Source organism: Canis lupus, chromosome 3 (genome assembly GCF_011100685.1).
Source record: "Canis lupus familiaris isolate Mischka breed German Shepherd chromosome 3, alternate assembly UU_Cfam_GSD_1.0, whole genome shotgun sequence".
Classification (NCBI taxonomy): domain Eukaryota; kingdom Metazoa; phylum Chordata; class Mammalia; order Carnivora; family Canidae; genus Canis; species Canis lupus.
Window position 1 is genome coordinate 60,215,615 of NC_049224.1, and position 25,904 is coordinate 60,241,518.

Sequence of the window (25,904 nt, forward strand, 5' to 3'; positions counted from 1 at the left end):
TCGGCATTGGCCTGCACCCCCGAGGGGCTGTTCATGTGAGGACGGGGCTTCTGACAGCAACAGGCACATCTGACCACTGTTTCCAGCGCTTGACCCTGGAGCCCGGCCCTCTTCAATTGCATATTCGGGTCCGTGGACTAACAGCCACTTGAAAATACAGTATCTGAGGCTCTTCGATGGAAGAGGATCCTTGCTCATAGAAACAAAGCGCAGCGCCCACCTTCTCCCTCACCTGCTCCTTGCTCCCCCTCCTCTCCCACCTGGCAGGTGGCTGTCAACAAAGTGCCCCCCTTCGGCAGAAAGGAGGGCCGGGAGTGAAGACACGGAGGCTGGCTGGAAGCGTACAGCTTTATTGGTAACACACAAATGAGGCACGCCGGATGGCGCCAGTCCGTGGGCTATACACCGTGTGAAACAGTAGAAAAATCAGTTAGTAAAGCAGAAAATTCAGGTGAGGTGATTACAACATGGAGCAAATGGCCAGAAAACTGGTATTTCCATTGGAAGTTTCCTCTGATAAAAGTTCTTAGTTTATGAATTAAATACACTGAGAAACACAGTGAAAATATATCTACAGTCCTCTAAAATGGGCACCGCCAACAGATTTAATTAAAAAAAAAATCTTTGCTGTTTCTTGCCTGTTTCTTTCAAAGAGAATTTTAAATATGACTTTAGTTTTTAAAAAATACAGTAAGGAAATAATTACAATCTTACTATGAAAACATTTTACAACTTAGAGCCGTGGTCAATTAATGCTAAATATTTATAATTTTAAAAAGTTTGGTGTTAAAATTTAAAGTCACTGTTTCCTTTCTCATTAGAAAATCAAATACAAAGATTATCTTATTAAAAACGCCTTTGGTCCCTAAGAATCGTGATCTGATGATCCTATGGCGAAAACGCGCCTTCCCCGGGCAGCACTCAGGAGCCCTGGTGACACCTGCCCAGGCCAGGGGTGGGCACCTTTCCCCGGGGGAGGCAGTGGGGGCGCTGTTCACAGAAGAGGGGCCAGAGGGGCCTTCGTGGAGAGGAGCCCCCTGCGAGAGGCTGTGCCCACCGCGGGGCACGGGGTGCAGTTTACCTTCATGTATTCACAGTATCAACCTGGCCCATCATGGGGACAGTGATGAGCCAGCAGTGACAACGGGAACAACAAAAAAAGAATAAGAATCACTCTCTTTAAAACAATGCCACAGATTTGAAAAACTTCCCATTAAGAAAAAAAAAATCATTTTTGGAAAACAAACGAGGAAGGCAACAGTTGAACATCTGAGCGGTGCCACCTTGAGGACCCCGGGGGGCGGTGGAGACTGCAGCCATCCTGGAAGAGGCACCTGCAAGGGGTGCGCCGGCTGGGCCACAGCGGTCCTCGCTGGCACGAGGGGCCCCGTCCCCAGGCACCCACCCTGCTGCCCACCATCGGGAGGCCCTGCCACAGCACTGGGGGAGCGAACCCAGAGTGCTGCCTGCTGTGACTCCAGCCCCTCCCGAGAGCACGCTGGCAGCCGGCTTCTGCCCACAGCCCCCGGGCCCGCCCCCAGTCGTGCGCCTGTCCCCGTGCAGACCTGCACCCAGGTTCCCGATGGTTGCTGCGCTTCAGATGGGTCTGAGTCTCCTTCCTGGGGGTGGATGTGGGGCCGAGCGCACACACGGTGTGAAACAGGCTTTGCAAAAGGTGGCAAATCTCCAACCTGAGTGCTTTGGGGGTTTTGGAACTCGGACAGTTGAAGTGAAGGAGGACGATCGGGCTCGAAAACACCAAGGTGTGCGAACAGGAGGTGGACAGAATGGGTTTACACCAGGGTGTATGCACAGTCATCCAGAGAAGACCTGGGAAAGATCCAGACTCATCTGGACCATTCCCCAGCCCCATGCTGGTTCCTAGGTGGTGGAACCATCCAGAAGCCCGGAGAGGGCAGGGATGGCTGGTCTGACCCGCACAGGGCCTTGCCCCACCCTCTACTGACTCTGAACAGGGGAAAAGTGACCGTTTCTGCTTGTTTCGCGCCACGGGTGACGCCCTTAACCACTATTTTGTTTCTGTGCGTAAGGTGGGTGAGTGATTAAAGACATTATAATCACATAAAACTGAAGGAGATTTTGAAGGTTGATGACACCAAATACAGCCGGAGGCAGAGCTTGGGGCTGACGGTGAAGCTTTAGGTGCTAAGGGAAGTGGCCATGACCCGCAGGGTGGCCCATCTGCACGGCCCCTCCACGCTCCCTCCACTTTGGGTCAGGATCCTTTTACTGTGAACAGGACCATCTGTGACGGGACGGGTGACGCCTCAAGGGGACTGGGACTTCTCCCAGTGGCAGGTGTCTGGCACCCCCGCAGCGAGCTCCCGAGGCCCACCTGCTCCACGTGTCAGCTGCGGCCGCCGGGCGGGGTGCTCGGGGAGGGCCATAAAATGACATCACTGCCAGAATTCTGACAAGACGTCTAATGTGTGTCTAATATGTACAGATATAAATTAAAAACTCTATTTATTGAACATATACAAATAAATAACTTATTTTGAAGCAAATCCTTTCACCTAACTTTCTGATCAATCTAAAGACACCAAGGGGAACACACAACATCACGGGAGCCTCGCTGTCGGTGGCCTCGCCCTCCACGCGGCCCGCTTCCAACGGCTCCGTGGGACCAGCAGGATCCGTCTAAGCTTGCCATCCTTTTAAAGGGCTTACGCTTGGGAATTTGAAACCTGGGTTTCGACACAGAATAGGTACACCAGGAGTTGAGGACCAGGGTCCAAATCCTGGCTCTGGCTCCGACGGGCCATGTCCTTGGGCAAACCCATGGGGATGAGGGTCCCCATGCCGCCCAGGATCTCCCTGGCTGTGCTGGGCCACGGTCAGGAGCACGGGCTGCTTAGGTTTCCTCTCCTAATGCTCAAAACCTGCGGGCTGCTTGGGCAAAGCTGGCTGCCAAGCAGGTTGGCCCAAGTGCCTTTGCGAACCTTATTTGACCAGAAGGCAGCAAAAACCTACCGTAGATCAAACTTTTTCCTTTTACAGAAAATCAGCTTCCCACACAGACAGACAACGGAGGACAGGGCTCCTCTAACAGCACCGGGAAGATGGACCCAGAGGCTTTGGGGGCCTCCTCCCTAGATTTCCTGGGGGCAGGGGTCGATCGTGCTGGGTGCCAGGGAGATGTGCCCTAATCTGCCAACATGTGATGGGGGCCCACGTCTCCGCTGGGATCAGCTCCAGCCCCCGCTCCCTGCTGCAAACTGTCACCTTCACAGGAGACTACTTGCCTGCTCTATGGCCAAAATCTCATGCAGCCATGCGGGGCCTGAGAGCCCTGACGTTGGTTTGACCCCAGTCCTAAGAAGGGCCTATGGGAGAGTGGCCGAGCCCTGGAGGGGCTCTGGAGGCGTGCTGGGACGGGGGGAAAGCATGGAGACTGTGTCGTGCCTTCCATCCCTGTATTTGGTGGATGAAAGGCTGACACCTCCACGCTTCCACATTTCAGCAGGAAGCGCCCTTGCATAGGTGTGTGACTCACGCCCCCCAATCTGCCTGCAGAGGGATCCTGGGGTGACCCACTTTCATCGCATCAGGGGCTGCACCTGGCCATAGCTGAGGATTCCTGAGACGGTCCCTCTGGAGGCACAGTGGAGTTGGCCGGTTCTCAGAAGTGCCGCACAGGCGCCGAGACCCGGCCTCAGCCCGAGGGGCTAGGAGCAGCCCCAGCATACCCGCGCTCTGGCCTGGGTTTGCAGGGGGAGGCAGGGCCACGGGGAGAGAACAGACGCTCTCGCTCGGCTCAGGATGCTAGGGTTCTAAGGCCAAGCGACTTCCAGGACCTGCTTCCCTCTCAAGGGGCTAGCCCGTCCTGTAAATGGAAGCGCCATCTACATCCGGTGAGACCGGGTCACCTGCTGGCTCTGAGGGGCAGACAGGGTCGGGGACACTGGGGAACAGGGTGGGGAACACACATTAGTGAAGCAGCAGACACTCTGCTGCCTTTCAGAAGCAGTACAAATAATTAATAAAATACGATACAGAATCTCTGAAAAACCCTTAGAGCGAAGTGCAACACACAATTAAAAGAAATTTTTAAAAAGTTTAAAAAGAATGGCAGCTTTTCACGTCATGGTGACGAAAGCATTTGTCCAGAGGAAAGACAATGAAAAGGTAACAGATGCTTCACAGCACGGGTTTCTCACGCACCCGCCTCTCGTGATGAGGGGGAGGGGCGCGTGGGAAGGGCACGCTGAGGCACGAGGGGGGCAGGAGGGCGCGTTGTGGGAGGCCCCGGCCTTTTCAGCAGGCGGGCGTGACGGTCCCAGGGCCCACGCCAGCCGCGCTCACCTGCCAGGGGCCCGGGCCTCCCGCCAGCCGAGGCCTCAGCGGGGGCACTGGCCGGTCCCCCGCGGTCAGGGTGCAGGGGACACGGGGAAAGCCCTCACTGAGCTTCTCGTTTGCCGTAGGACCTCTCTACCTCCCTACTGCTCTCCGACAGAGAGAGGTGGAAACCAAAGTGTTATAAGTGAATTTCTTTAGAAGGAACAAGTACAGTAGCAAGAGGACACGCGGGCGGGTCTGGCGCTGGCGTCGCAGCTCAGTCACAAACCCTGGCGTCCTGCGCAGTGGCCACGCGGGCGGAGCTTCCTGCGGCGGTGGCGGCGGGGCAGCGCCTGCGAGCGGGGCGTCCTGCCGTCCCTCTACGTGCCGTTCTTCAGCTCCCATTCCTAGGTGTGGCGAGAGGAAGGGTACAGGTCAAAGTGGCCGGGTGCTGGGAGACAGGCTGCCCCCACGGCCGCCGGCCGCCTACAGCGTGGAAACCGATGAGGTGGCCACTCAGGAGTTCGAGGACTACCGTTTGACCCAGGAATTAGATCAACGATGGGGCCCTTGGGCTGATCAAGGGGAAGGTGTGTGTGGACGCAGGGCCTGGCACCCGGTGTGGTGGGCTGGCCGGTGGGAACACCCAGCGCCTGCTGAAATTTCCAGAGCTTTGTTCACTGGGCCGTGAGCTCACTCGCTGCACACCTCTGCACATCTTATGAAATTAGGCATTTCTCACTTTTTCTGAAAAGCGGAGCATCAGCCAACATGGCAGAAACAAGGTCAAAACAGACCACCCTCCACTTCAATAAAACCACACGGGGGCACCTGTGGGGCTCAGTTGGTGAAGCGTTCACCTTTGGCTCAGGTCAGGATCTCAGGGTTCTGGGTTCGAGCCCTGCATCGGGCTCCTTGCTCAGCGGGGACTCTGCTTCTCCCTCTCCCTCTGCCCTGCCTCCACTCGTGCACTCTCATTCTCTCTTGAATAAATAAAATATTTAAAAACACACACACATGAGCACTTTCAGGCAGGTGTGCTGAGAGGAGGAGGAACTCGAGTGCAGCCTCCCCCTGTTCTTCCTCAGCGCCCTGAGGCGGCCACAGGGCCGAGGAAGCAGGTGTCCAGAGGGAAAACAGAGGCTGGCATTTCCCCTTCCCAGCTCACCAATCTGCCCCCGGGCCGTGCAGGTTTGATAGCCAGGACAGGCATGCATGTCGTCTCACCGAGGAGTCTGGCAAATACAATGCCATCGGCAAGCAGGGGTCACCGTGGCCACTCGGCAGGGAGGGCCAGAGAGAGCCGCAGGGACACACCGCACCAGGAGAGTGTACAGAGGGAGACTGAAGCCCCATGAGGCTCTTGCTGACACGGCTGCGGAGAGCCAGGCTATGCCACCGCGGAGCCAGGCACCCGAGCCTCTGGCAGCAGCTCGCCTGTGGCGGCTCTGGAAGCACGGCTGGGGCCATCATGCCAGGCCTGCCAGAGGACCCCACACATGCAGCTTTCCTGACCAAGGAGGGGGACGGAGGACCTGGAGCTGCAAGCCCGTGACAGGTGCCCCACACTGAGTTTCCAGGGTGTGCTATCATGCGCAGGACATTCCTCGTCAGGAGCTGGAAGTCACTTTAGGAACGCCGCCTAGGCTAACGCTTCCTGCACCCAGAATGAGCCAGCCTGTGCCGGTCCTCAGACGGAGGCTGGCGTGGGCAGATGAGGGCATGTGTGTGGCGCCCCTGCTCAGGATCAGAGCCGAGAGGCCGAGCCCCACCCCTGCCCCCAGCTGAGAGTCCCGTGTCAGTTTTTAGGAGTCCCTTTGTGAGGCTGTGGGCATGGTTCCTGGACCCACAAGCAGGGACGGCTAGGTCCTTTGGTGAGTGTGGCCCCCATGTCACCATGTATGAACCTGCCGAGACCATGCGTCCTGCTTTAGCACAGAGGAGCAGTAGGAGCTTCAGTCCCCAAGCTAGTGGTCGCCGAGCGCCCATATGACATGCGGCTTGGCAACGGCTCAATCGTAAATCTGATTTGACAGTAAAGAGACCAAGTAAATGAGACACTGTTACTTCACTTCTCATCTGCAAACAGTTGTGGGACTGCACTGGACGGCCCCATTCTAAGAACCTCTCAGGCAATTTGCACCCCCCCCCCCCCCACATGTGAGCTAACAGGGTCAAACCCGGAATGCCCAACGCCTGGTAGGAAAAGTAACAAATACCCAGCAGCCCTTCCTGCCCTAGACGTGGCAATACACACGGGCTTCAAACGCTTGCCGGGCAGGACACCAGCTCTCAGACGGGGCCACAGCCACTGCCACCAGGGCCGCCCCATGAGCACACCAGGGCTCCAAGGCGCTGCCGCTCACGTTCCTCCCCAACACAGACCTGCCTCTCCGAAAACTGCAGACTCCTAGGCAGTTTGGACCAGGTTCTGAAGCTGCCCAGGAGCAAACGTAATGATAGCAATGCCGGGCCCAGAGGCAGCAAAGAGAGGCCGTCTGCCTCCACACCCGTCAGAGCAAATTAAATTCATCTGATGAATTAATGTAATTACTTCAAGTATGATTTTTCTGTATGACACACTTGTAGTTAGCACCGTCAGGAACTGTCTGCTCTGAGAACCTAGAAGTGGTTTTTACAATTTCTGAGAGCTTTAAAGTCCAGCATCAAAGCTCATCAGTGCCAGTCCCATGTGGAGACTGGAGAGCATGGGCGGGCCTGGGGGATCATCCTGCACCTCCCACACCACTGACAATGTCAGGGGCGGCATGGGACGGAGGAGGGTCTAGGCCTGGGCCCTCTTTGAAGAGCCCAGAGGTCGCCTGGTCCAGTCCCCACTCTGGGAAGGAAATCCTAGGAGCACCCAGAGCTGCTGTTTCTCCTGACACCAGGTGGTCAGCGCCTTGGGGTGAGGTTCTGGGCTTTTCACCTTGGAAAGGGGGACCCCTGAAGGAGGCTGGGACTGTGAGAACTGGGGAGAGTCAGGACATGGCATCTCCCACCCCATCCCATCCCTCCTGCAGAAGCCAGCTCCCCTCAGGGCAGGTGTCCTGAAGGTGGGAGGCCGGAGCTCACCTTGGCCTTCCGCAGCACATGTCCCCGGCAGGGGGAGCCGCTGGCCGGCTGGCCCTTCCTCAGCACGGCTGCACTGTTCACCGGCACGGGGCCCTCCGCATCGCTGGTCTCACAGCTGGACATGGGTGAGCTCTCCAGGGTGCGATGCCTGAAAACCGGGGACTGTCAAGGCAGAGAGAAGACCCGAGTGAGGTGTGGTCTCCGGGCCCGTGGTGTGTCCCAGCGGGAGGACTGCAGGTTTCAAAGAAAACGCACAGGGTTGGGGAACAGGCAAGAATGAGAAGGAGAATGACTCCACAGGGTCAGCACCGGGTCTCATGGCACTTTGTCCATGTCCGTTACAGACAGGACAGCCGGGGGCTAGGAGGCCAGCAGGGGCCCCACCCTGTCCCTCTGCACACTGCTCTGTGCTTGCAGAGAGCTCTGCGTGCACACCTGCCCTTGACCACCGGGCAGCGCCAGGCACTGGGCCAGAGGCTGGCGGCAGCGTGGCCCAAGCCCAGCCTGGGTGACACCGGGGCTCCCAACCAACCGTCTGTAGCATATACAGAGGCCAAATGGAGAGGTCTTCTGGAAGACTTAAAGTGGAGTGAAAAGCCCCCCTCCCAACCCCCAAAGGAAGTACAGGCTGCTCCTCAGGGGAGAGTGCTGGCAGTGAGCTGGGCCTGCCTAGATGAGCCCCCAGGGCCACAGACGCCCCCCCACCCCGTCACTGCTGTGTAACACATGACCTGAAAACACTGCTTGGGTTGTTTAGCATGCTGTCAAGCAGAACACTGCTTTCAATAACCTGAAAGTGGGTCATTTAGGATCCCTACCAGGGGCTGCTGACCCTGAACGCCAAGCAGCCAGCTTTCTTCATGTTCTAGCTTAACAGCCATGCTGGCTGGGAAGGAGTCAGGGATGGAGTGTCTGGCAGAAAGGAGAGACCACCACCATCTCTCTGTGAGAGGCCACGCTGAGTTTGTAAGGCAGCCCATGACAGTCCTCTGGGACATACACCCAACCACCCGAGTTCTGGGGATGAGGGCTGGGTAGGAAGAGCAGGGAGCTGCCAACACCAGGGCAGGTGATGGCAACCCAAGTCCAGGGAGAGCCCTCCCAGGAGAGGAAGCCAGCAGGCCCTGTGGTCTGGGTGGGGAGGCTCAGATAGTCCCATCACCACTGGACAGAGGGGACCCTGGGGATGTGTGGGGTCACCACTGGAGAGGAGGGACCCCCAGGGGTATGTGGGATCACTGCTGGAGAGAGGGGACCCCCGCAGGGATGCAGGGTCATCACTGGAGAGAAGGGATCCCCAGGGGGATGCAGGGTCACTGCTAGAGAGAGGGAATTCCCAGGGGGATGCAGGGTCACCAAAGAAAGTAGCAAGTCTGGAGATGCCTGGGTCTGGAGGCAGGGGTGAAGTGGGGGGTTTCCAGTTTGGAGGTGACCTTAGGGAAAGCAGGTTTGGCGAGTGGAGAAGTGAGCGGGTGAACAGGACACTGTGGGAAGACACAACTATTTCCAAAACCTTGGAAAGGGAGGGATGAGAGGTAGGAGGGAGGCTGCAGGGGGCTGGGTGTGGGGCTCAGAGGATGCAGAAGGGCTCTGAAGGAAGGGGGTCGGCAGGAGACACCCCTGGGGGTGATGTGGCCATCCCTGCAGGAGGCCAGGGCCTAATGGGGTCCACCCCTATGGAGGTCACGAGGGGCACAGAAGCCATGTGTCTCCAGCAGGGCCCCACCTCTAGTTATAGTTGACCTCACTGTGCCGGGTCCTGTCCAAGCGGGACGCTGAGACGTGGGGCGGCTCGGCCCTTGCGTGCCAGCTTCCAGTGTACTCACCCTTCCTGCGTGTTGTTCTCACAGGGGGAATCAATGTGGACACACACGTACCCGGCAGGCTTCCTCCCTTATCGGAACACAGGCTCCCTGGGGGCAGCCGTTCTGCCTACTGCGCCCTGTCCCTGGGGGAGCACATGGCCCCCGCATTGCACTGCCTGGGTATGTATTCATAATTCGTTGAATGAATGAATGAACACATGAACTAACAAATACATGAATGATGAACCCACACTGCCTCTGCCCAGGCACGGTGCCATGAGCTATCACAGATGCAGCAATGTCATCATCCTCAGTTTGTGGATGAGTAAGTGAGGCCTCAAGAAGGGACATGACCCCAATCCTGTCTCTCTGGCCCCAGAGCCTGCTTTCCTAGAAGCTGCGGCTGGAGGAGGTGGTGCACCATTGGTGTCCTGTTTTCTGTGATGAGAGCCCCTGCCTTGCTGCTAGGAGCAGCTCTCCCAAGCGAGGGCCAATTTCTCAAAGTTGAGGGGTGGCTGTCAAAAGGGACGGGGGGACGGGAGTTTCAGAGAGGGACAGGTTTAAGGTGGGAGGTGGGGCAGAGAGCTGCGGGCCCCTCTGAGAAGGAGCCTGCATCCAGGGCTGCTGCCCCTGCTACACCATGTGTGCTTAGGCCGGGTTGCTGCACTTCTCTGGGCTTCTGGTTCCTGGTTTGTGAAACGGAAGGGGTGACACGAGACTCCCCAGGCTCTAGGGACCCGAGGGCATAGTCACAAGGAAAGGACAGCAGTAACTTCTCAGTGACTGTTAGTCCAATCAGAGCAAATGGTGAGTCACTGAAGGTGATAATTCATGTTGCAAAGTGACTCCCACTCGTTCTGTGAGATCCGAGGGGAAGGCCGTGTTTCCTGGCACCTGGCAGGATTCCCAAGACGTGCTGCACGTCTCATAACAATCTGCTACATTAGATTAAGGTCTCTAGCTAATGAATTGGAATCGAATTAGGACATGGTTCAAAAGAGATAAGAAGAGAGGTGCCTCTGATCATCAAATGGGAGAAAGGAAGGGAAATAGGCTGCTGTTTCCACCACCTTTCCACAGAGAGAAGAAAACACGTCACCAGCTCAGAATGCACGTTGGCTCAGAACATGTGGCGCTGACCTTACCTGTGGGCTCGATGTCCCTGACCTGGGCTCGATGGCCAGCCCCAGGGTGACCCCGCCAGCCAGGGCCTTCTTCAGGCTCTCTGTGACTTCCGTCAGCTCCAGCTCCAGGTTGACACGCTCCGCCTCCTTCTGCTTACACTCCTCCTCCAGCCTCTTCAGCTTGTCTTCCAGAACCACCTGCGTCTTCCTGCCTGAAATCCCATAGACACACTGTCACTGCAGCCACAGGTGAAGGTCTCAGATGACAGAGGATCCGTGCTGGTGCCCATCCCAGGAGCCCTAGAGACCTCTTTGCCTTGAGCGGCCCCGACCTGGATCCCTAGTGCAAAACTCAAGTCCAGCTGTTCTTCAAAAGAGCAGAGGCCCTTCCTGACCACCCTATTTTCTTGCAGCTAGAAGACTTTGGACTGGAAGCCGGAGCCCTCAATTCTCACAAATCCCAGAATTCTAGACCCAGGCCTCAACATGCTCACCTAAGCACATGGGACTCTAAGCAGACGGCTGGCAGAGGTGTGGCTGACTTATAGTCTGACTACTTCCCTGCTCTGATGGTTCCACCTTCTCTTCCGGAGTCCTCTCTCTTGCCCGTCAGGTCGACTACAATAAAGCTTGTGCCTCACAGAGCTGGCACATTCACTTATTCATTTTATTTGAAATGTGTTTCAGTGACACAAGGAGGCAGGTAACATGCCCATTGGACATGCAGAACAATGGATTCCAAGGGGTCCCCTGACTTTTGTGTGTGGCCCCAGCCTGTGCTTGCAGCATGGGAGCTAGTCTCACTTCTCTGCATCTTCGCTATCCTGCAAACTTGGAACAACAGGAGGAGGCAATCCTCTTGCTGTCTTATTGCCCTGGAGGCTCCCACCCAGGCCTCTGACTCAGCGTTTGGTTCCCGCCATGTCCTGCCCCTCCTATGGGTTATCTCCCACCTGCATAGCCTACACCTAACCTCCCAGACTTTAAACTCCAAAAGCTCTCCCTGTCATAAAAGTCACTGAGGCGCAGAGTCAAGAAGGGCTGTAGCTGCTGTGAGCAGGAAAGCTACGTGAAAGCAGCTGTCTTCCCTTCTGGACCTTCCTGGTCCTCTGTGTCCCAATAAGGCCAGCCAAATCCAAACCTGAGGAGTCGGTCTTGCCCCAGGATCAGGGCCAGTCTTGAGCTGATTACATTAAACAGCTCCATCCCCAGAACCAGGAACTATACAAATGAACAAGCCTGAGCCAGAGACACTCCCCAGGCCCAGACTCAGCTCCCCAACACTGCCTTAGGTAGGACTTCCCCTCTGAGAGCGTCTCTGCTAACCTGGCCTATTTCTCTGCTCCCTTCCAAGAATTCAGACACTGTCCCTCCCTCATCCTGCAGACAATCTTTGCAGCCAACACACGAGGCAGGGACAGCTCCTGGCACCATGGGTCTCTGGGAGCAGGTGAGCAGGCCAGGTGAGGAGGCCAAGAAGTGGTCCTGGCCTCCTCTTGCCTAGTCCACTGTCCCAGGCCATGACACCTGCCCCAGGCTTACTCATACAATGCTTCCAAACTACAAGCAGCACCATTCGGGGAGATGTGGCCTTACTAAGGTGAGACCCCATGGGCAAAATGGGTGGAAATTGAGGCGCTAACCCAAGGCAGTGCCCAGGCTGGCCAGAACCGTGGCCCTCATACCAGCGTTTACTTCGATGGCAGCCCTCAGGTCTCTCCTCTCTTTCCGGAGCTGGGCCAGCCTGTTCCGCAGGGTTTCTTTACGCTTTAGCAGCTCATCTTCTTTGCTCTGCAACCGCTTGGCATCGGCTTCAACCCGATTCTTGCCATATTTGTACTGGTCAGCATCTTGGGGGTAAAAAAAAGTAGCCAAAGAAAATTCAGTTTAACCAAGCAGATAACAAGGTAATTCATAAAACTTGTTTAAAATCAGGAAAAGAAACTCTAATCTGGCTATTTTGCTAGTTTGGTAAGAAGAGGAATGGGACCAGTTTGAATGGAATAGAAAGGTGAGTAGGGCAAATTTCCCAATGGTCTGAATCAAGGTAAGAAAATGAGAAGAGAATATGAGAACATCCTATTAACTCCCTATCCTTTGAGGCAGGAAGGCTTGATTACAGGATGAGCACTCTATAATCAAAATCAAGGCTCCTCTCTGGGATTTGTGTACTTCTCTCTTTTTCAGGACACTTCTGTAACACGGCCAAACCTAAGCCCAGTGCCTGTGCTATCTGGCTGTCAGGCTGACTGGACAGCAGCTCTGTCCCCTGCGCTGGGGTCGGTGCAGCAAGCATGCAGGCATCCACTGAGTGAGTGAAGGATGGAGTACATGGGGAGTCTCATGCGGCAGCGCCCAGACCCAATCAGCTGAGTTAGAGCTCCAGCTTGTTGCATCAGCTGTGAGGCCGCTTGTCCTCTCTGGGCCTCAGGTCCCTCATCTGTGAAGTGGTCATTTTCAGGGCTCTTATGAGGGTCAATTTAATATTTACGAAGCATTCCAAACAAGCACAATGCCAGTGCTCATTAAATAAAAGGAATGCATGAAGAATAAAGAGGAAACCAGTCTTTAGGAAATCCATCGATCGAAGTCTTGACCAGAGTCACACCACTAGTTGATATCACATTAACATCCCACCCCAAGCTTCTTTCCTCTAATTAAGTTGAACTTTTGATAATACTAAGTTAGAGACCCTCTCTAGAAAAATAGCTTGAAGAGATGAAGATGTCACAGGCGTGATGGAGGGTCACCGATTCCGGAGCTTCCACTGCCTTCCACACATGATCACCACTCGGAGGTCTGCTGCACATCATGTGCCCCGTCATGTCTTCACGCCCCACAGCACCCCCTGCAACACTGCACTTGTTTGCCTGCATGTCTGCTGCCCCACTGGGCGTGCAGCAACTTCTGGGCAGGAACATGACGTGATGGCTCATAGCGGAGACATGGGCCAGAAAGGAACCTACGACTCTGGGCTGGCAGCTAATCTCCATGAACCTCAGCTTCACCCTCTATAAAGCAGAAGCAGGAAGGCATATCTTGAGTTAAAAAAAAAAAACACATGATATTTATATTCAAAACCTATCTCACAAAACTATGCGATGCCTGGGGTGGGGTGGACACCCCCCAGCCGCTGTAATCACTGCCAGTGATAGCTAAGGCCTCAGAGACAATGGCCAGCCACTTCCAGCACCTATCCTTGATGCTGAATTCACTGAATCCTGCAATGCAAACTGTCAGGATTATGATGCAACACTGTGTTTATGAAGGCAGGTGCAAAATCTTTCATTTGTCCCCAGGGCACTTCCCCTCACTAAAAAGAAGCAAACAGAAAATGCACACACAGAGCATGATATTAGGAGGATCTCAGTGTGAGGATAACAAAAGCAACAATTTGAAACAAAAGCACTGCAATGAGTAGCCAGGGTTAGGACAGTTCCACAGACAAAGTCCACACCCTGTTCACTTATTTCTGATCAGATAGGTTTCCCCAAGAAACTGGTATGTAATAACCTATAAATATTCACATCTTTTGGTTCCCATGCAGTAAACCCCATCCAGTCTATAATGCAACTGGCTGAATTCAGCAAAAACATAGAATGCAATTATTTTTCTCTTTTGTCACCATTAGATGTCACCAAAGTTAATAAAGATTCCCTACAGAAGGTCTCATAAAATAAAGGAATAAATCACCTAGAAAATGAAATGAGCAAAGGCACTGGGAGAAAAGCTATTGAGAAGAGATCCCAGGAGGTTCGGGCCCTGCACAGCAGAAGCTTTCAGGCACAGGCTTTTTCCTCCCCTCTCCACTCCTCCCCAGATGAACAGCACTAAAATTTTAAGTGACTGTAAATACACCCAATTGCATTAGGGAAATAAGATTTGCCAGAAAGATAAGGTCAAAATAAGTCAGCACAATAAAACTGTGATCCAGCTGGCTCCCAACCCGTCTGCTAGAAATGTGCGGATGAGGACAAGGAAAGTGTAGACAAGGTGATGGGCAGAGTACAAGTTCCCTTGGGGTGGAAGCAGCCAAGCCCTCCTGGACAATTTCAAGGCTCATCTGGGTATACGACGGAAAAGGCCGTCCTCTCCATCCCCATGTCCTCTCAAACTCTGAACATCCTTCAGTACCGGCAGGTCAGTAAGTCAGGGAGAGGTTACTAACTGGAGCCAGCTGGCCAACCTCATCTTCACCAACACAGACTGGTCTACTGGTGACACTGAGCCAGATTCTGAAAGTATACACACAACTTCCCAAGCCGTCTTATCAAACCCATCCCTGAAGCCTAACTCACATCCTCCTCCCCTGGGAGCCCCCAGCAAGCCAAATCCACTTAGGAGTTCCTGAACCTTGTAAAAGCCTGTGCCATATACCTGCATATCTGCCTGTGAGCATCTTCTTGAGCCCAAAGCAGCTCGATGCCAACTGCCCGGTCTTATCTGTGCAGCCCCGGCAGCAAGCAGAGTGCCTCAAAGAGAATAAATGCTGCTGGGCTGGCACAATGAATGGGTGCCCACCATCACCAGGGCTGAAGAAAACACACACCCATGTGCACAATGTTGTCACCTAAATTAATCCATCTGCCGGTAAGGAAGGGCACTGGGTGCTCAGGTAGGTTGAATCTCTCACTTGTGTCTTCCTGCTTCTCTGCTCAGATTTGGAGTGTGAAACCTGGTAGTCGCACTGGCCAGCTGTGAAACACTGGGTGAGCCACTCGGTCTCTCAAAATATTTCTGCCCTTGCATAAGGGGCAGGTGATTGTACCTACCTGAGATGAGGCTGGGAGAAGTAGCAGGAGAAGGTCTGTATCAGCTCACAAACCATAAGGTGCTCAGGAAGACGCACCCCTTACCAATCCTTACATGGTTCTCATGCTTGGAGGCCCATGTAGTGCCTCAATTACTTCGTCCCAGAAACCACAGTGGCCATTTGTCTCCATCTCCAACACAGGGGGCTGAGCTTAGAGCATTTATACAGCTTGACTAAGACACACATCAAGGTCTCCTGACCCAAAGCCCCAGGTCCCTTGGACCTACTCCATCTCCTCCTTAAATACGTTTGAACACGTCAACACGTCACAGACCAGCCCGGCTTCTCCTTTATACACAATGGTCATCAAAGCTGAGTTAAAAACTGTCACCATTCTTCAATCCAGCAAGGAGGGAGGGTGACAATGAGTAGAGTCCCCTCTCTCCAGCTGACCCCCATGCCTGGCATCTCCACCTGAGCAGGTGGGGAGGAAAGATGGCTCTTACGGCCCCTACTCTGCAAACTGCACCAAGAAACTGAATGATAAACTTACTTGAAGATGTTCGCTTCACACCGGCTGTGGAATCTACCTTTTTTTGCTGGCTGCTCAGAGTCTTCCCTTTCCCCGTAACCCCACTAGAGGCTACTGGGGGCTTTTTACCCTTCACCTGTTGACATAAACATGTAAGAGAATTAAAAACAAGCAATAAAGAAAAATCTGGTTTTTCAGTAAATTGTCTCAGTCCCTGAATCATTCATATAAGCTAGCACAGATAGGAAAAATGAAGGGAGCAGAAGACCAGTCTGGTCTCCAAACACTGAGCTGCTATGGATTTCCTGCGCAGGACAAGCAGGTGTAGAACTGAGCTCCAAGGCAGGTGAGGAACTTGGACCTGTCCAGTTGGGATAGAGTCAAAGTTATATGTATTTATAAGGGGAGATTATAAATGCTCATCAAGACATTGGCACAGGCAGTTGGGTATCTGAGAGCAGTGGGTTGAGATCACTAAACGTTTGTGTTTCTAAAAATGAATGGCTTTTCTCTCCAGGGGATGCTCTTTAGGGGAGAGGCATGGCCGAGCATCAGATTTCTGCTTGGAGGGCTCTGCCGCTGACTGATGCCCTCACAGGACACATAACTACCTTTTGATTTGCTGATGGGCAGAGGATGGAAGCCAAGGGAGAGCACAGAACAGCACAAACTGAGTTTTAAGTAGCCACAGGTTCTTAAAGAACATTCAGCAGTACCTCTGCTCCTTTGCTGCAAGTCAACAAGTGCCGTGTTTTGCTTAAGGGAGTTGTGTGTACCCTCACTAGGCCATAGATCTAGCCTCACTTGGGGGAGGCAGACAGACCTTGCTGCAGATTCTGGCTCCATGACTTGGGATAGGCCGAGCAAGTCATTACAACTTTCTGAGCTTCCATTTGCTCATTAAAGAAAATAAATAAAGATACGGACTTCTCCCTGCAGCATTCCTAAAAAGGCCAGGTGACATGCCAGACAGGGGCACAACACGCAGCATACTGTAGGTGCTCAATAACCAGGAGATGTCTCCCTTAAACACTTAGGTGCCCTACGAAAATGACCAATAGAGCACAGGAAAACAAAAGGTGTGATAATTCAACTTACAAATGTGTTCCTACTTAAAGTGGGAGAAATGAATAAAAACAAGCACATAGAAACGATGTGTCCAGTCATTCCAAAGTAATCTGGGGACAATCCAAATGCAAAAGGTGGTGTACTTTGTCCCACAGATTCTACCTAATGAAACTTTAATGCCAACTAAAAAGTAAGTCTGTTGACACTTATGTGTTCACTTAGTGGAAATCTCCAGAGATCTGAGCAGCTTGGCTAAAAATCAGAAACAAATCCTGCCCTGTGATTTGAGAGGCGATGGGTTGCGGGGAGCTGTTGTAAGCCATCGCTATGTGAAATGCCAGGACCCTACCAGGCACTCTGTGTTTCCTAAAATTACCCAAGAAACGGAGGGAAATTGGGGATCCCTGGGTGGCTCAGCGGTTTAGCGCCTGCCTTTGGCCCAGGGCGTGATCGTGGAGACCCGAGATTGAGTCCCACATCGGGGTCCCTGCATGGAGCCCGCTTCTCCCTCTGCCTGTGTCTCTGCCTCTCTCTCTCTCTGTTTGTCTCTCATGAATAAATAAATACAATCTTTAAAAAAAAGAAAAGAAAAGAAAAGAAAAGAAAAGAAAAGAAAAGAAAAGAAAAGAAAAGAAACGGAGGGAAAAGAGTATAATTTAAAGTGTACGCATCTGCTATTTGTTTGCCGAGTATTGCCATGTTGTGGTGCTTGGATTTGTGTGAGAAGGACACAGCATTCTTTGGTGGAAAATGCATGAACACACAAGGTTAGCATTTACACGGAAACCTCATTGTTTGCTGTAACTGTGGGTGTGGAGCAGCTGGCAGTTCAACATCAAGGTTATTATCATTCGCTCATAATCCCAATCCTCATTACCATCTACTCGGTTTTAGGCAGTACACTTTCAAACTCGTTAAGGAAAAACACTGTAGGACCCTGAAAATTCTAGTTAACGTTTAAAGATCGAAAGCAATTACTAACTGGAGTCCAGCGTTTCTTGTGTACCTATGGTAGAAGCATTAAAAAAGCTGGATGTGCAAGAGTCTTCTGGAAAGTTTTATTGCCCCTGTCCTTTTAAAAATCTTTGCCTTTAGTCAAATTTTGTAATGCACAAAATTCACTGGGGAAATTTCCAAGAATAGAAAGAGAGCCAGATTTAGGCCAAGAAATACAGTGCTTTAGCCACGAACTAGTTAGGAGTGCTTAATCAAGTTCTTAGGCAGCCAAACGTTGATTGCATTTGCAAATTCTATTCTGGTTGAGGCAAAGATTCCACCTCACCCTTGATGAGTCTCATCTGCTACAGGGTTGGTGACTACGCCTGGCAGGAGGACCACGATTCAGATAATTCTAGAACAGGATGCAAGGAGATGCTGTACCTGAGAGCTGAGCCCGAGAGACGCCCTCCCCAGAGAAGAGGGGTTAGTGGCAGACTGAATGAGAGGCAGACCGCAGGAGGGAGGGCATTTGTAATGGTTACAGGACAGTTTGTCAGGAGACGGCCTAGAAGCCTTTCTGTCAGCAGGTGGGTAGCGAGCAAAGATTTTCGGAGACGGCAAGTTATCGTACAGGACCGCGTTATCATAAAGCACCTCTTCTCCCAGGCCTCTGGCACAGGAAGCAGGAGGGCCGTCTTCGGGGTCCCACTGCAACACACAGCTTCGTCGTTAGTACCCTCGGCCACAGAAAGCATAGCAGAGATTTTAGCATATTGAGACATTATTAGTACCCCCCCAAACATGTATATGTACCCCGCACTGTTACCAATAAAACACACACACACACACACATACACACACATAGACGGACAACATTTCTACTTTGAGAGACTTCAGGAAAGGTTTCTTTTCTCCCGAAATCATTCCCAGGGTAACTGGCTTAGGACATTTTTGTTTGTTCTGTTTTTTAAGGCAGAGAGAGAGGAAAAATAAAAAACTTATTTGACATTTCTTTCTTTAAAGAACCAGATTTTGGAAGCCCTAATCCAGAGAGCAGAAACCACATGAGGTAAGGAGAGGCAGGCCAGCCTGGGGGCCCTGAAACTCGGAGCTCCAGCTGTCCCCAGAAAGCAACTTATGATCACAGCAAAGCACTTTCATTTACAGCAATGCCTATGTCCCGGACATCATTTGAAGCGCTTCATGGGTGTTGAGCCATATAATTTCCACAGGAGTCTCAAGATGCAGGGGGAAACTGAGGCAGAGCCGTGCTCCTAACCGCATACAGTGGCAGGCTCCCCCAGGGTAGAAAGTACCTCCTGACCCTCCCCATCAGGGACTCGGGTATCAGGGGTGACTGTCAGCGTGTACCCAGGGACCAGACTCTATGGCTGAAGAAAGTGCAGTGACCAAAATATAGTCTGTCGTAAGGAAGAAATGCAATCATTGTAGAAAAGAGGATGTTTCAGCAAATAACTGATACAATGGCATCGTCTTAGCAGAAAGCCTTTTCACGAAGGACTAAAATAGCTCGAGCCACTTCAGAACGTGGACATTAAAGCATAAATGGAAACCTAAACTCACAACCACAGCCAGAGCCCTTTACGTTTTAAAGGTCTTTATAAATTGCTTTGCATTTACAAAAAAAGGAGAGAAATATTAATTCCTATGTTATGCTCATTTTACCCTATTTTTATATCCTTCTGGCAGCGTCTCCTTCTGCCAGACTGTAATTACAGCCTTTTGTTACCAAAATAGGAACAGTCTGAAATCTCACGGGAGGAGCACTTCTGTCCCTTTGCAGCCGCTCCAACGTGTCTATTTTTGTCATGCGGGGACCCTCCTACAATCTAAACACAGCGGCCCACGCACACAAGCCTGGACAGGATGGCTCCCTGAGGACGACCGCACACAGTTGTCCCGGGTGATTTCAATGCTCTAGACTGGACAATCACCTCCCCAAATACCAAAGGATCAAGGCACATGGAACACTTAGGAAACAGATACTCCACAGAGGTTTCTAGATTAAGAGCATGTCAAGAGATCCTTTTGGAGACTCACTTCAATCTTGTGCTGGCATAGGGGGAGGGCGGGTGGCCATGAGGGGCAAGGATTATTGAAGTCGATGTCAGGTTTGGGCTCAGAAAGGATGAACTTCATAAAACTGAGAAAGGAAGCCTTCCAAACGAGAGGTTGCCTGGTAATGGAGCCAGTGTGGAGAAGCACAGTTAAAAGAGGGGCCTGAGCTTCAAGGAAGCCCTCACTAAGCCAGAGAGCCACAGAGACGGTGCATAGGACCTCACGTTTTCAATACTACCATGCATGTGCAGGAACAATTGCTAAATGCAAAGTTCTTCCAGAATGGTGGGGTTTTATCTCTGAGACTGAGGACACTGGATGCTCTAAAGAAAGCTCATTCCTGGAGGTGGCCTGAATCTCATGACACAAATCTAAGGGCATGGGTAGGTGGGGGCAGGGGAGTTGTGCTCATATGGTCCTGTAGCTTCCACATGGAATGTAAGGAAGAGAGGAGAAAACCTTTCAGGAAAAGGAGCACAAAGGGGCCTTCGGGCAGGAAGGTCCAGAGACAGGTCTGGGTGTTGTCTGTCCAGCACAAGTGGTGGCTGAGGCCAAGGGCCCAGAGAAGCAGGCCGCTCTGTGAGAATGAGTGTGATGGCTGGGCTACAACCAGGGGTATGGCTGCTCAGGAGCTGGTGGCTGCCTAGGACAGCCAGGGACCACCCTGAAGGTGGCACAGTGCCTGGGAAGACGCTGAAACGGCCTGAGAACCCGTGCTCATGATGTCACCATGCAGCCTTCCCTAAATGTGTGGGCTCAGGGGAGGAGGGCTGGGGGTATCATGGGCATCAGGAGCCCCTCTAACCCTGGAGGCCTTGGTGGCAGGGGTAGAGGTAGGAATGGGGGCCAAGGAGCTCATGTTTTCTTACTGGGGCAGGACTCCCCCTTCAACCCCAGCCCTGACCACCCCAGCCTGAGACAGGCAACTATCTGATGGACCTGTAGTCAGGGTTGGGTTGAAGTGTGGCTCTGCACCTACTACCCCTGCCCCCCGCCCCCACATCCCAGCATAGACCCTAACATTCATGTGAACCTGCCAGGCCTGGTCCCTGCTCTGCTCTGCTTCCCCCTACCCACACCTGCAGCCCTGCTGGACCAGAAGGCTGCTGGAGGACAGAGGCAACGTCTTCTCCATTGTGTCCTCCACTCCTAGTGCAGAGCCCGGGTGCTAGGGGATGTGCAGAGAATCAGGAAGGCAGGAGAGGATGGGCAGAGAGGATGAGGCAGGCAGGGAGGAGAGACTGTGTGATGAGAAGCCCCTTTCTGGAATCTAGTAAGGAGCCTGCAGAGGAATCCCTGCAGGAACCCCAGGGCAGGCCCAAGTGGATGGAAGGAAGAACATTCACGACCAGATATCCAAGACCCTGGGGACACATGATGTCACAGCACTTGGTCACTGGCTGGCCACCTCTGGCCCACACACAGTAATCTTTTCAGTGTGCTTCTGTTTCTGAGCTCTGGGAGTCCCTGTTTGACCTCCACTTCCCACAGGAAGGCCGTAGTCTCCTGGTTCCTGCCTCAGACAGATGTGGGTTTATGACCATGGGAAACAGGTCGCTGACTGGGGACTCCATCAAAGTACTGAGAAAAGAATGGGTGAGCAAAACAAGAAAAAAATTTAAAACACTTTCCAACTTCAAAAACAACAATAATTAACACATTCTGTGCCACCTTTGAAGTATATCTTGCCACAGATGCCCATTTTAAGGTCACCCATACTGGGGGGCCAATGGTAGGATGGTTTCTCCAGTGCCTCTCCATGAGCCTGCCGAGTCTGTGAGCCTCACCGCTGGTGGCCCAGAGGATGGCACGGGGCTTGGCCTGGGGAGCGTGCAGTATGGCCAAGGCGGTGGCAACATTTCCTTTGCAATGTGATTTCTCTGAGCTCTTCTCCAAGTGTTAACTGCTCAGTGATAACTTCTACTGTGCTCTATTTTGATGTATCTAAGTTACAGACTTTAATGTGCTTTCCTTCACTCCGTATTCTGGGATGTGCAGCATGATACTTAAGGGAGGGGATGCGGTTTTCATTCTGGCTGAGGGCACAGCAGAAAGCCTTCTGGCTCCGGGCCTGAAGTCAGGAGTCCCGGGTTACAGGAATCCTCCCCAGCCTCAATTGTGACACAACCGAGCCTGGGCCACCCTAGGAAGGGCACACTCACCGAGCCGTTAATGCATGGGACGTCATCGTAATGCAGCGCCATGCCACTGGGGTGGGCGTAGCCGTTGGTGGTGCTCCCCAGGTACGGGTTGGCAGAGATACCGCGCCTGTTCATGAAACTGCAGGACAGGAAGTGGGTTAGACCCCTCTCAGTAATCTAGAGTCTTACCTGAGTCCAGCTGGACACTCAGGGCCTGGCCCGGCAGAGGTGTGGTGTTCATGAGAGTGACGAGGATGGACTGCTCACCTGTAAAATCAGGGAAGCAGCCACCCTGCTGGGCTGTGGCAAGGGTGGTGGGAACGCATGCTGGACACAAAGCACTGTCTGGCACATAACACACGTAACCATGTTTGAGACTTGCAGCATGTTTCATTTCTGTAGTGCACAGCGGGGGCACCCGGCCCACCGCCTGCTGGCTGGGGCACACCCTCCAGCCTCGCTGGTATGCGCTGTAGCTGCCTGCCAGCATTTTCATGCTTCTTCCCTGAGCCTGTCAACGTCAATGCTCAAGGGCAGAGACACAGCTGGCAAAAGTGAAGGGTTTACCATCTGGCCTTTCTGGTGGAAGTTCATGGACCCCACATTCTTTACAGCATCTACTCTGCACTCATGTTTCAAGCTCCCCACGGTCACGTAGCATTACTGCCACCGCACCTCAATGCCACTCACCTCCCACCATCCCTCCCACCCCTGAACTTAGGGGAGGCTGACAGCGGCCAACCAGTGGGGTCCCTCTCCATGCACACTGCGCTGGCCCCTGTGGTGCTCCCAGAGCAGAGCACTGTACAGCCTGTAGCCACCTCTCTGCTTCTTCCTGCCACCCACTGCCCTGTGGTCACCTCTGCCTAGAAGTACTTCTCCCAAGCCCCTGAGGGGGTTCACTTCCCTGTGAAAGCCCCGTGAAAGCCCGAGCCCCACAGTAGGCAGCACCCCCACCCCCCATGCCTCAGAGTCGCTGTCCTTCTGCTCCTTGCATATGTTGCTCATCACCATCTGACCTGTTGTGTGATTAGCTCATCCCCCAGAATGTCAGCCTCAGGAGAGCACAGCCATGGTCACTCTCACTTGTTCTGGACCTCAAGCGTCAGGCCCACGGGGCTCTCGGCAAACACGTGCTGGATGCACGGCATGCCAGTGGTTCACGCATGAAGTTGTTTGTTAGAAGTGGCAGATGTGAGTGTCCAGGGAAGAGAGAACCCAGAAAGCACTTTCTCTAAACTAAAATTAATGAGTAAATAGCTAAACTAAAAAAAAGTGTGGAATAGAAAAAATATATATGATAAAATAGATTAAAAAATATACATATATAGAGATATATATATATCTATATATACGAAACTTTTTTTTTTTTTTATGAAACATTTTTAAATGTAGGCCCCACAATCAGCGTGGAACCCAACATGGGGCCCAAACTCACAACCCTGAGATTAGGACCTGAGTTTAAATCAGAGTTGGATGCTGAGCCTGCCCAGGTGCCCCCCAAAAGTGTATTTTTTAAAAATTGTGTTTCTTTGCAGGATCTTACATCTCTGTAGTAACTAGATGCATAAAAATGGGAGGAAAGAAACTGGTGAGGGCAGGACAGGGAAGGAGGTCTCAGGCTAGGCCAGGCCCTGGTTCCCTGGAGAAGCAGAGGGGCCTTCAGTGGCGGCGGGGGGGTGGGGGGGGGGGGGGGGGGGGGGAGGTGGGGAGGTGGGGGGGGGTCCTCCCAGTGCTCAAAGCACAGGCACGCCCTCTGCTGGGCAAAGGCGGGCACGCCAGTCCCACCTCACACAGGCTCTTTAATGTGTACAACCAACAAAAATGTATAGGATTATTCTGTACTTAAAACACAGAAAATTTGGTACAGGAAAAGGAAATGTGTTGAAAAGGAAAATGCACGAAGGAAAGACAGAAAAATTCAAGAACTTAAGTCTTCCACCATGACAGAGGACTTTTTTTGGTTTTGTTTTAAAATACGTATTTAAGGTTTTCTAATGTAAGTGTCTCACTTGAGGGGATTTTGGGGTGAGGCACCCTGCATAAGGCTAACACACGCCCCATACGGTGCTCAGTGACTGGGTGTCTAGAGCCGCGGTGGTGGTGCCCTCACATGCATGCTGTGTGGTGCCAGGCACACAGGGCACAGATGCCAGGATGGAGCAGGGTCCCCCAGAGTCAGGACAGAGCTCAGAGCGGTCACCAGCAGGGTGCTGTGAGTCATGTAGCATGAGAACAAGTGAGTCACAGACACCTGGGGTGGCCCAGGTGGAAGAGGCTTGGGATTTACATGGAGGGACCTGCACCCCAACACAAGTATCTGGGCCCTAAGCAGCATGTGGAACCCCATCTATGGACCAGGCCCCCGTCCTCTGCCTCAGAGCTCTTTCTGTGGGAGGGGTTTTAATCAAATATAAAAGTGGAAGTGAGACAAGAGAGCCCATGCTACTTGTTAAAAACATGAACCCCTCAGAGGAAGTACACGTACTGTGCAAAAATACAGATGATGTAAGGTCGCCATCTTACCATGGCCAAGTGTACGGTCCTGGGGCAGTATGTGCAATCATGCTGCTAGCAGCCAGCACTGCCCTCCACCCAGAGAGCTTACCCACCTGAAACCCCATCCTTATGATACCCCTTCCCTCACCTTGCCCCAGGCCCTGACCCCACACCGGCCTCCTGCCTCTGGATCTGCCACAGGACTACATCATATAGAACGTGTCCTTTTCCCTCTGCCTATGTCACCCAGCAAAACACCCTCGAGGTTCATCCCTGTTTAAGGGGTTTCCATGAGAAGGCGACTCAGGTTAACGGGTCCTTTCCAGTCTGTCACTGCCCTCTCTCTGCCCACACTGATCTACAGCCTTTAAGCCACTACAACTACAGCTTGTTCATGGTCTCCAATGGAGCATGGCTTGAAAACAGTTCCAGGGAAAAAAGTCAGAATGTTTCCCTTGTGTCACATAATCTATGCATCTCATTTAAAAATAGGCTAGGCCTTGGGAAAAATAGGTTCCAATTGTTTACCATTATTAATATTCCTAAATCGTGACTTTTCCTGGGAGAATTTAAATTACTATTTTTTCTTTTACTGCCTCCTTCCCAAAATATACCATTGTCCTCTCCCCCTCAGACGTATCCAGTACACAGACACTCCCCCTGACGACCTTGAAAGGATTCATTAACTGGCTGCCAATTTGCATAAAGGCAAAAATTAATTTAATCTCAGGATATTTATCATACTGGCAAGATGCCATATTTTATATTTTGAACATTACTTGCTTGTTAAATCTCTTCTCTCAAGTTTTATAAGAATGTTTAGCTAGAAAACTGAAAAATGAAAATATCCTTTATGGCTAACATTTATAAAGATTTTAATGAGGTAGCAAAAATTCCTGCGGTCATAAACTCCTTAAATGCATATTGTTAATAAATAATTTTTCAATATTGCAATCTACGTTCCTTTCTCAAAAATGTGACCTGCCCACATTTCGTTTAGATTAATATTGCACTCATTTGGGAAGTAGAAGCTGGGTTTTGTTCTAGGGGAAATACTGTTACTCACGCTTCTCTGAGGTGTGGTTATTAGTTTGCTGATTACCGCTGAGGACACTCATGCATAAGGAGAGGCCCCGTGATCTAATAAAGTTCCAAAGAAGCAGTTAAAAACCACAAACTCCTTTCTTTCATGTTGCTCTAGATGTGGAGATTTTGTGAAACCTGGTTTATGGACATTACATTTCTTTAAAAGCCACTTGATTAAATGTGCTCATTTAGTATGAATGCTGAATGATTAAGGGGTTTGCTGCAATCCACCGCATGCTGCCAACTGGATAGGGTGTATTTATGGAAAAATAGTGAATATGAACAGAAGAGTCAGTACTCGACCAGGTCACCCTGATTTCACACAAAAGGCAGTTGTAAAAATGGGGAGTCTATACTTTAGGAAACCTCTAATGTTCCTGGAGATTTTCTGGAAAAGTCATATAGAAATTAATTCATGTTGTCAAGGCTATTCACCGGAGTTGGGTGTAACATGTGGCTCAATCCCTCATAGGAGCCCACGTTGCTTCCACTGGCCCCAGAACA

The 25,904-nt window shown here is 52.1% G+C and overlaps 1 protein-coding gene across 10 annotated transcripts in view; it reads right to left on the bottom strand.

Annotated features, from left to right (window-relative positions):
• Positions 1–334: 334 nt before the first annotated feature.
• Positions 335–25,904, bottom strand: part of AFAP1 (actin filament associated protein 1) — a 142,606-nt gene continuing 117,036 nt past the window's right edge. For 7 of the 10 annotated variants that reach the window (XM_038533100.1, XM_038533098.1, XM_038533101.1 and 4 more), the window contains 7 exons: positions 21,837–21,954; positions 18,037–18,303; positions 15,610–15,724; positions 11,989–12,153; positions 10,325–10,515; positions 7,375–7,536; positions 335–4,706 (listed from right to left, as the gene is read on the bottom strand). In XM_038533100.1, the coding sequence (XP_038389028.1) occupies positions 4,680–4,706; positions 7,375–7,536; positions 10,325–10,515; positions 11,989–12,153; positions 15,610–15,724; positions 18,037–18,303; positions 21,837–21,954 (1,045 nt within the window). In that variant the 3' untranslated portion in view covers positions 335–4,679. The remainder of the gene's footprint in view (positions 4,707–7,374; positions 7,537–10,324; positions 10,516–11,988; positions 12,154–15,609; positions 15,725–18,036; positions 18,304–21,836; positions 21,955–25,904) is intronic. The other 3 variants (XM_038533105.1, XM_038533106.1, XM_038533104.1) reach the window with 2 other exon arrangements.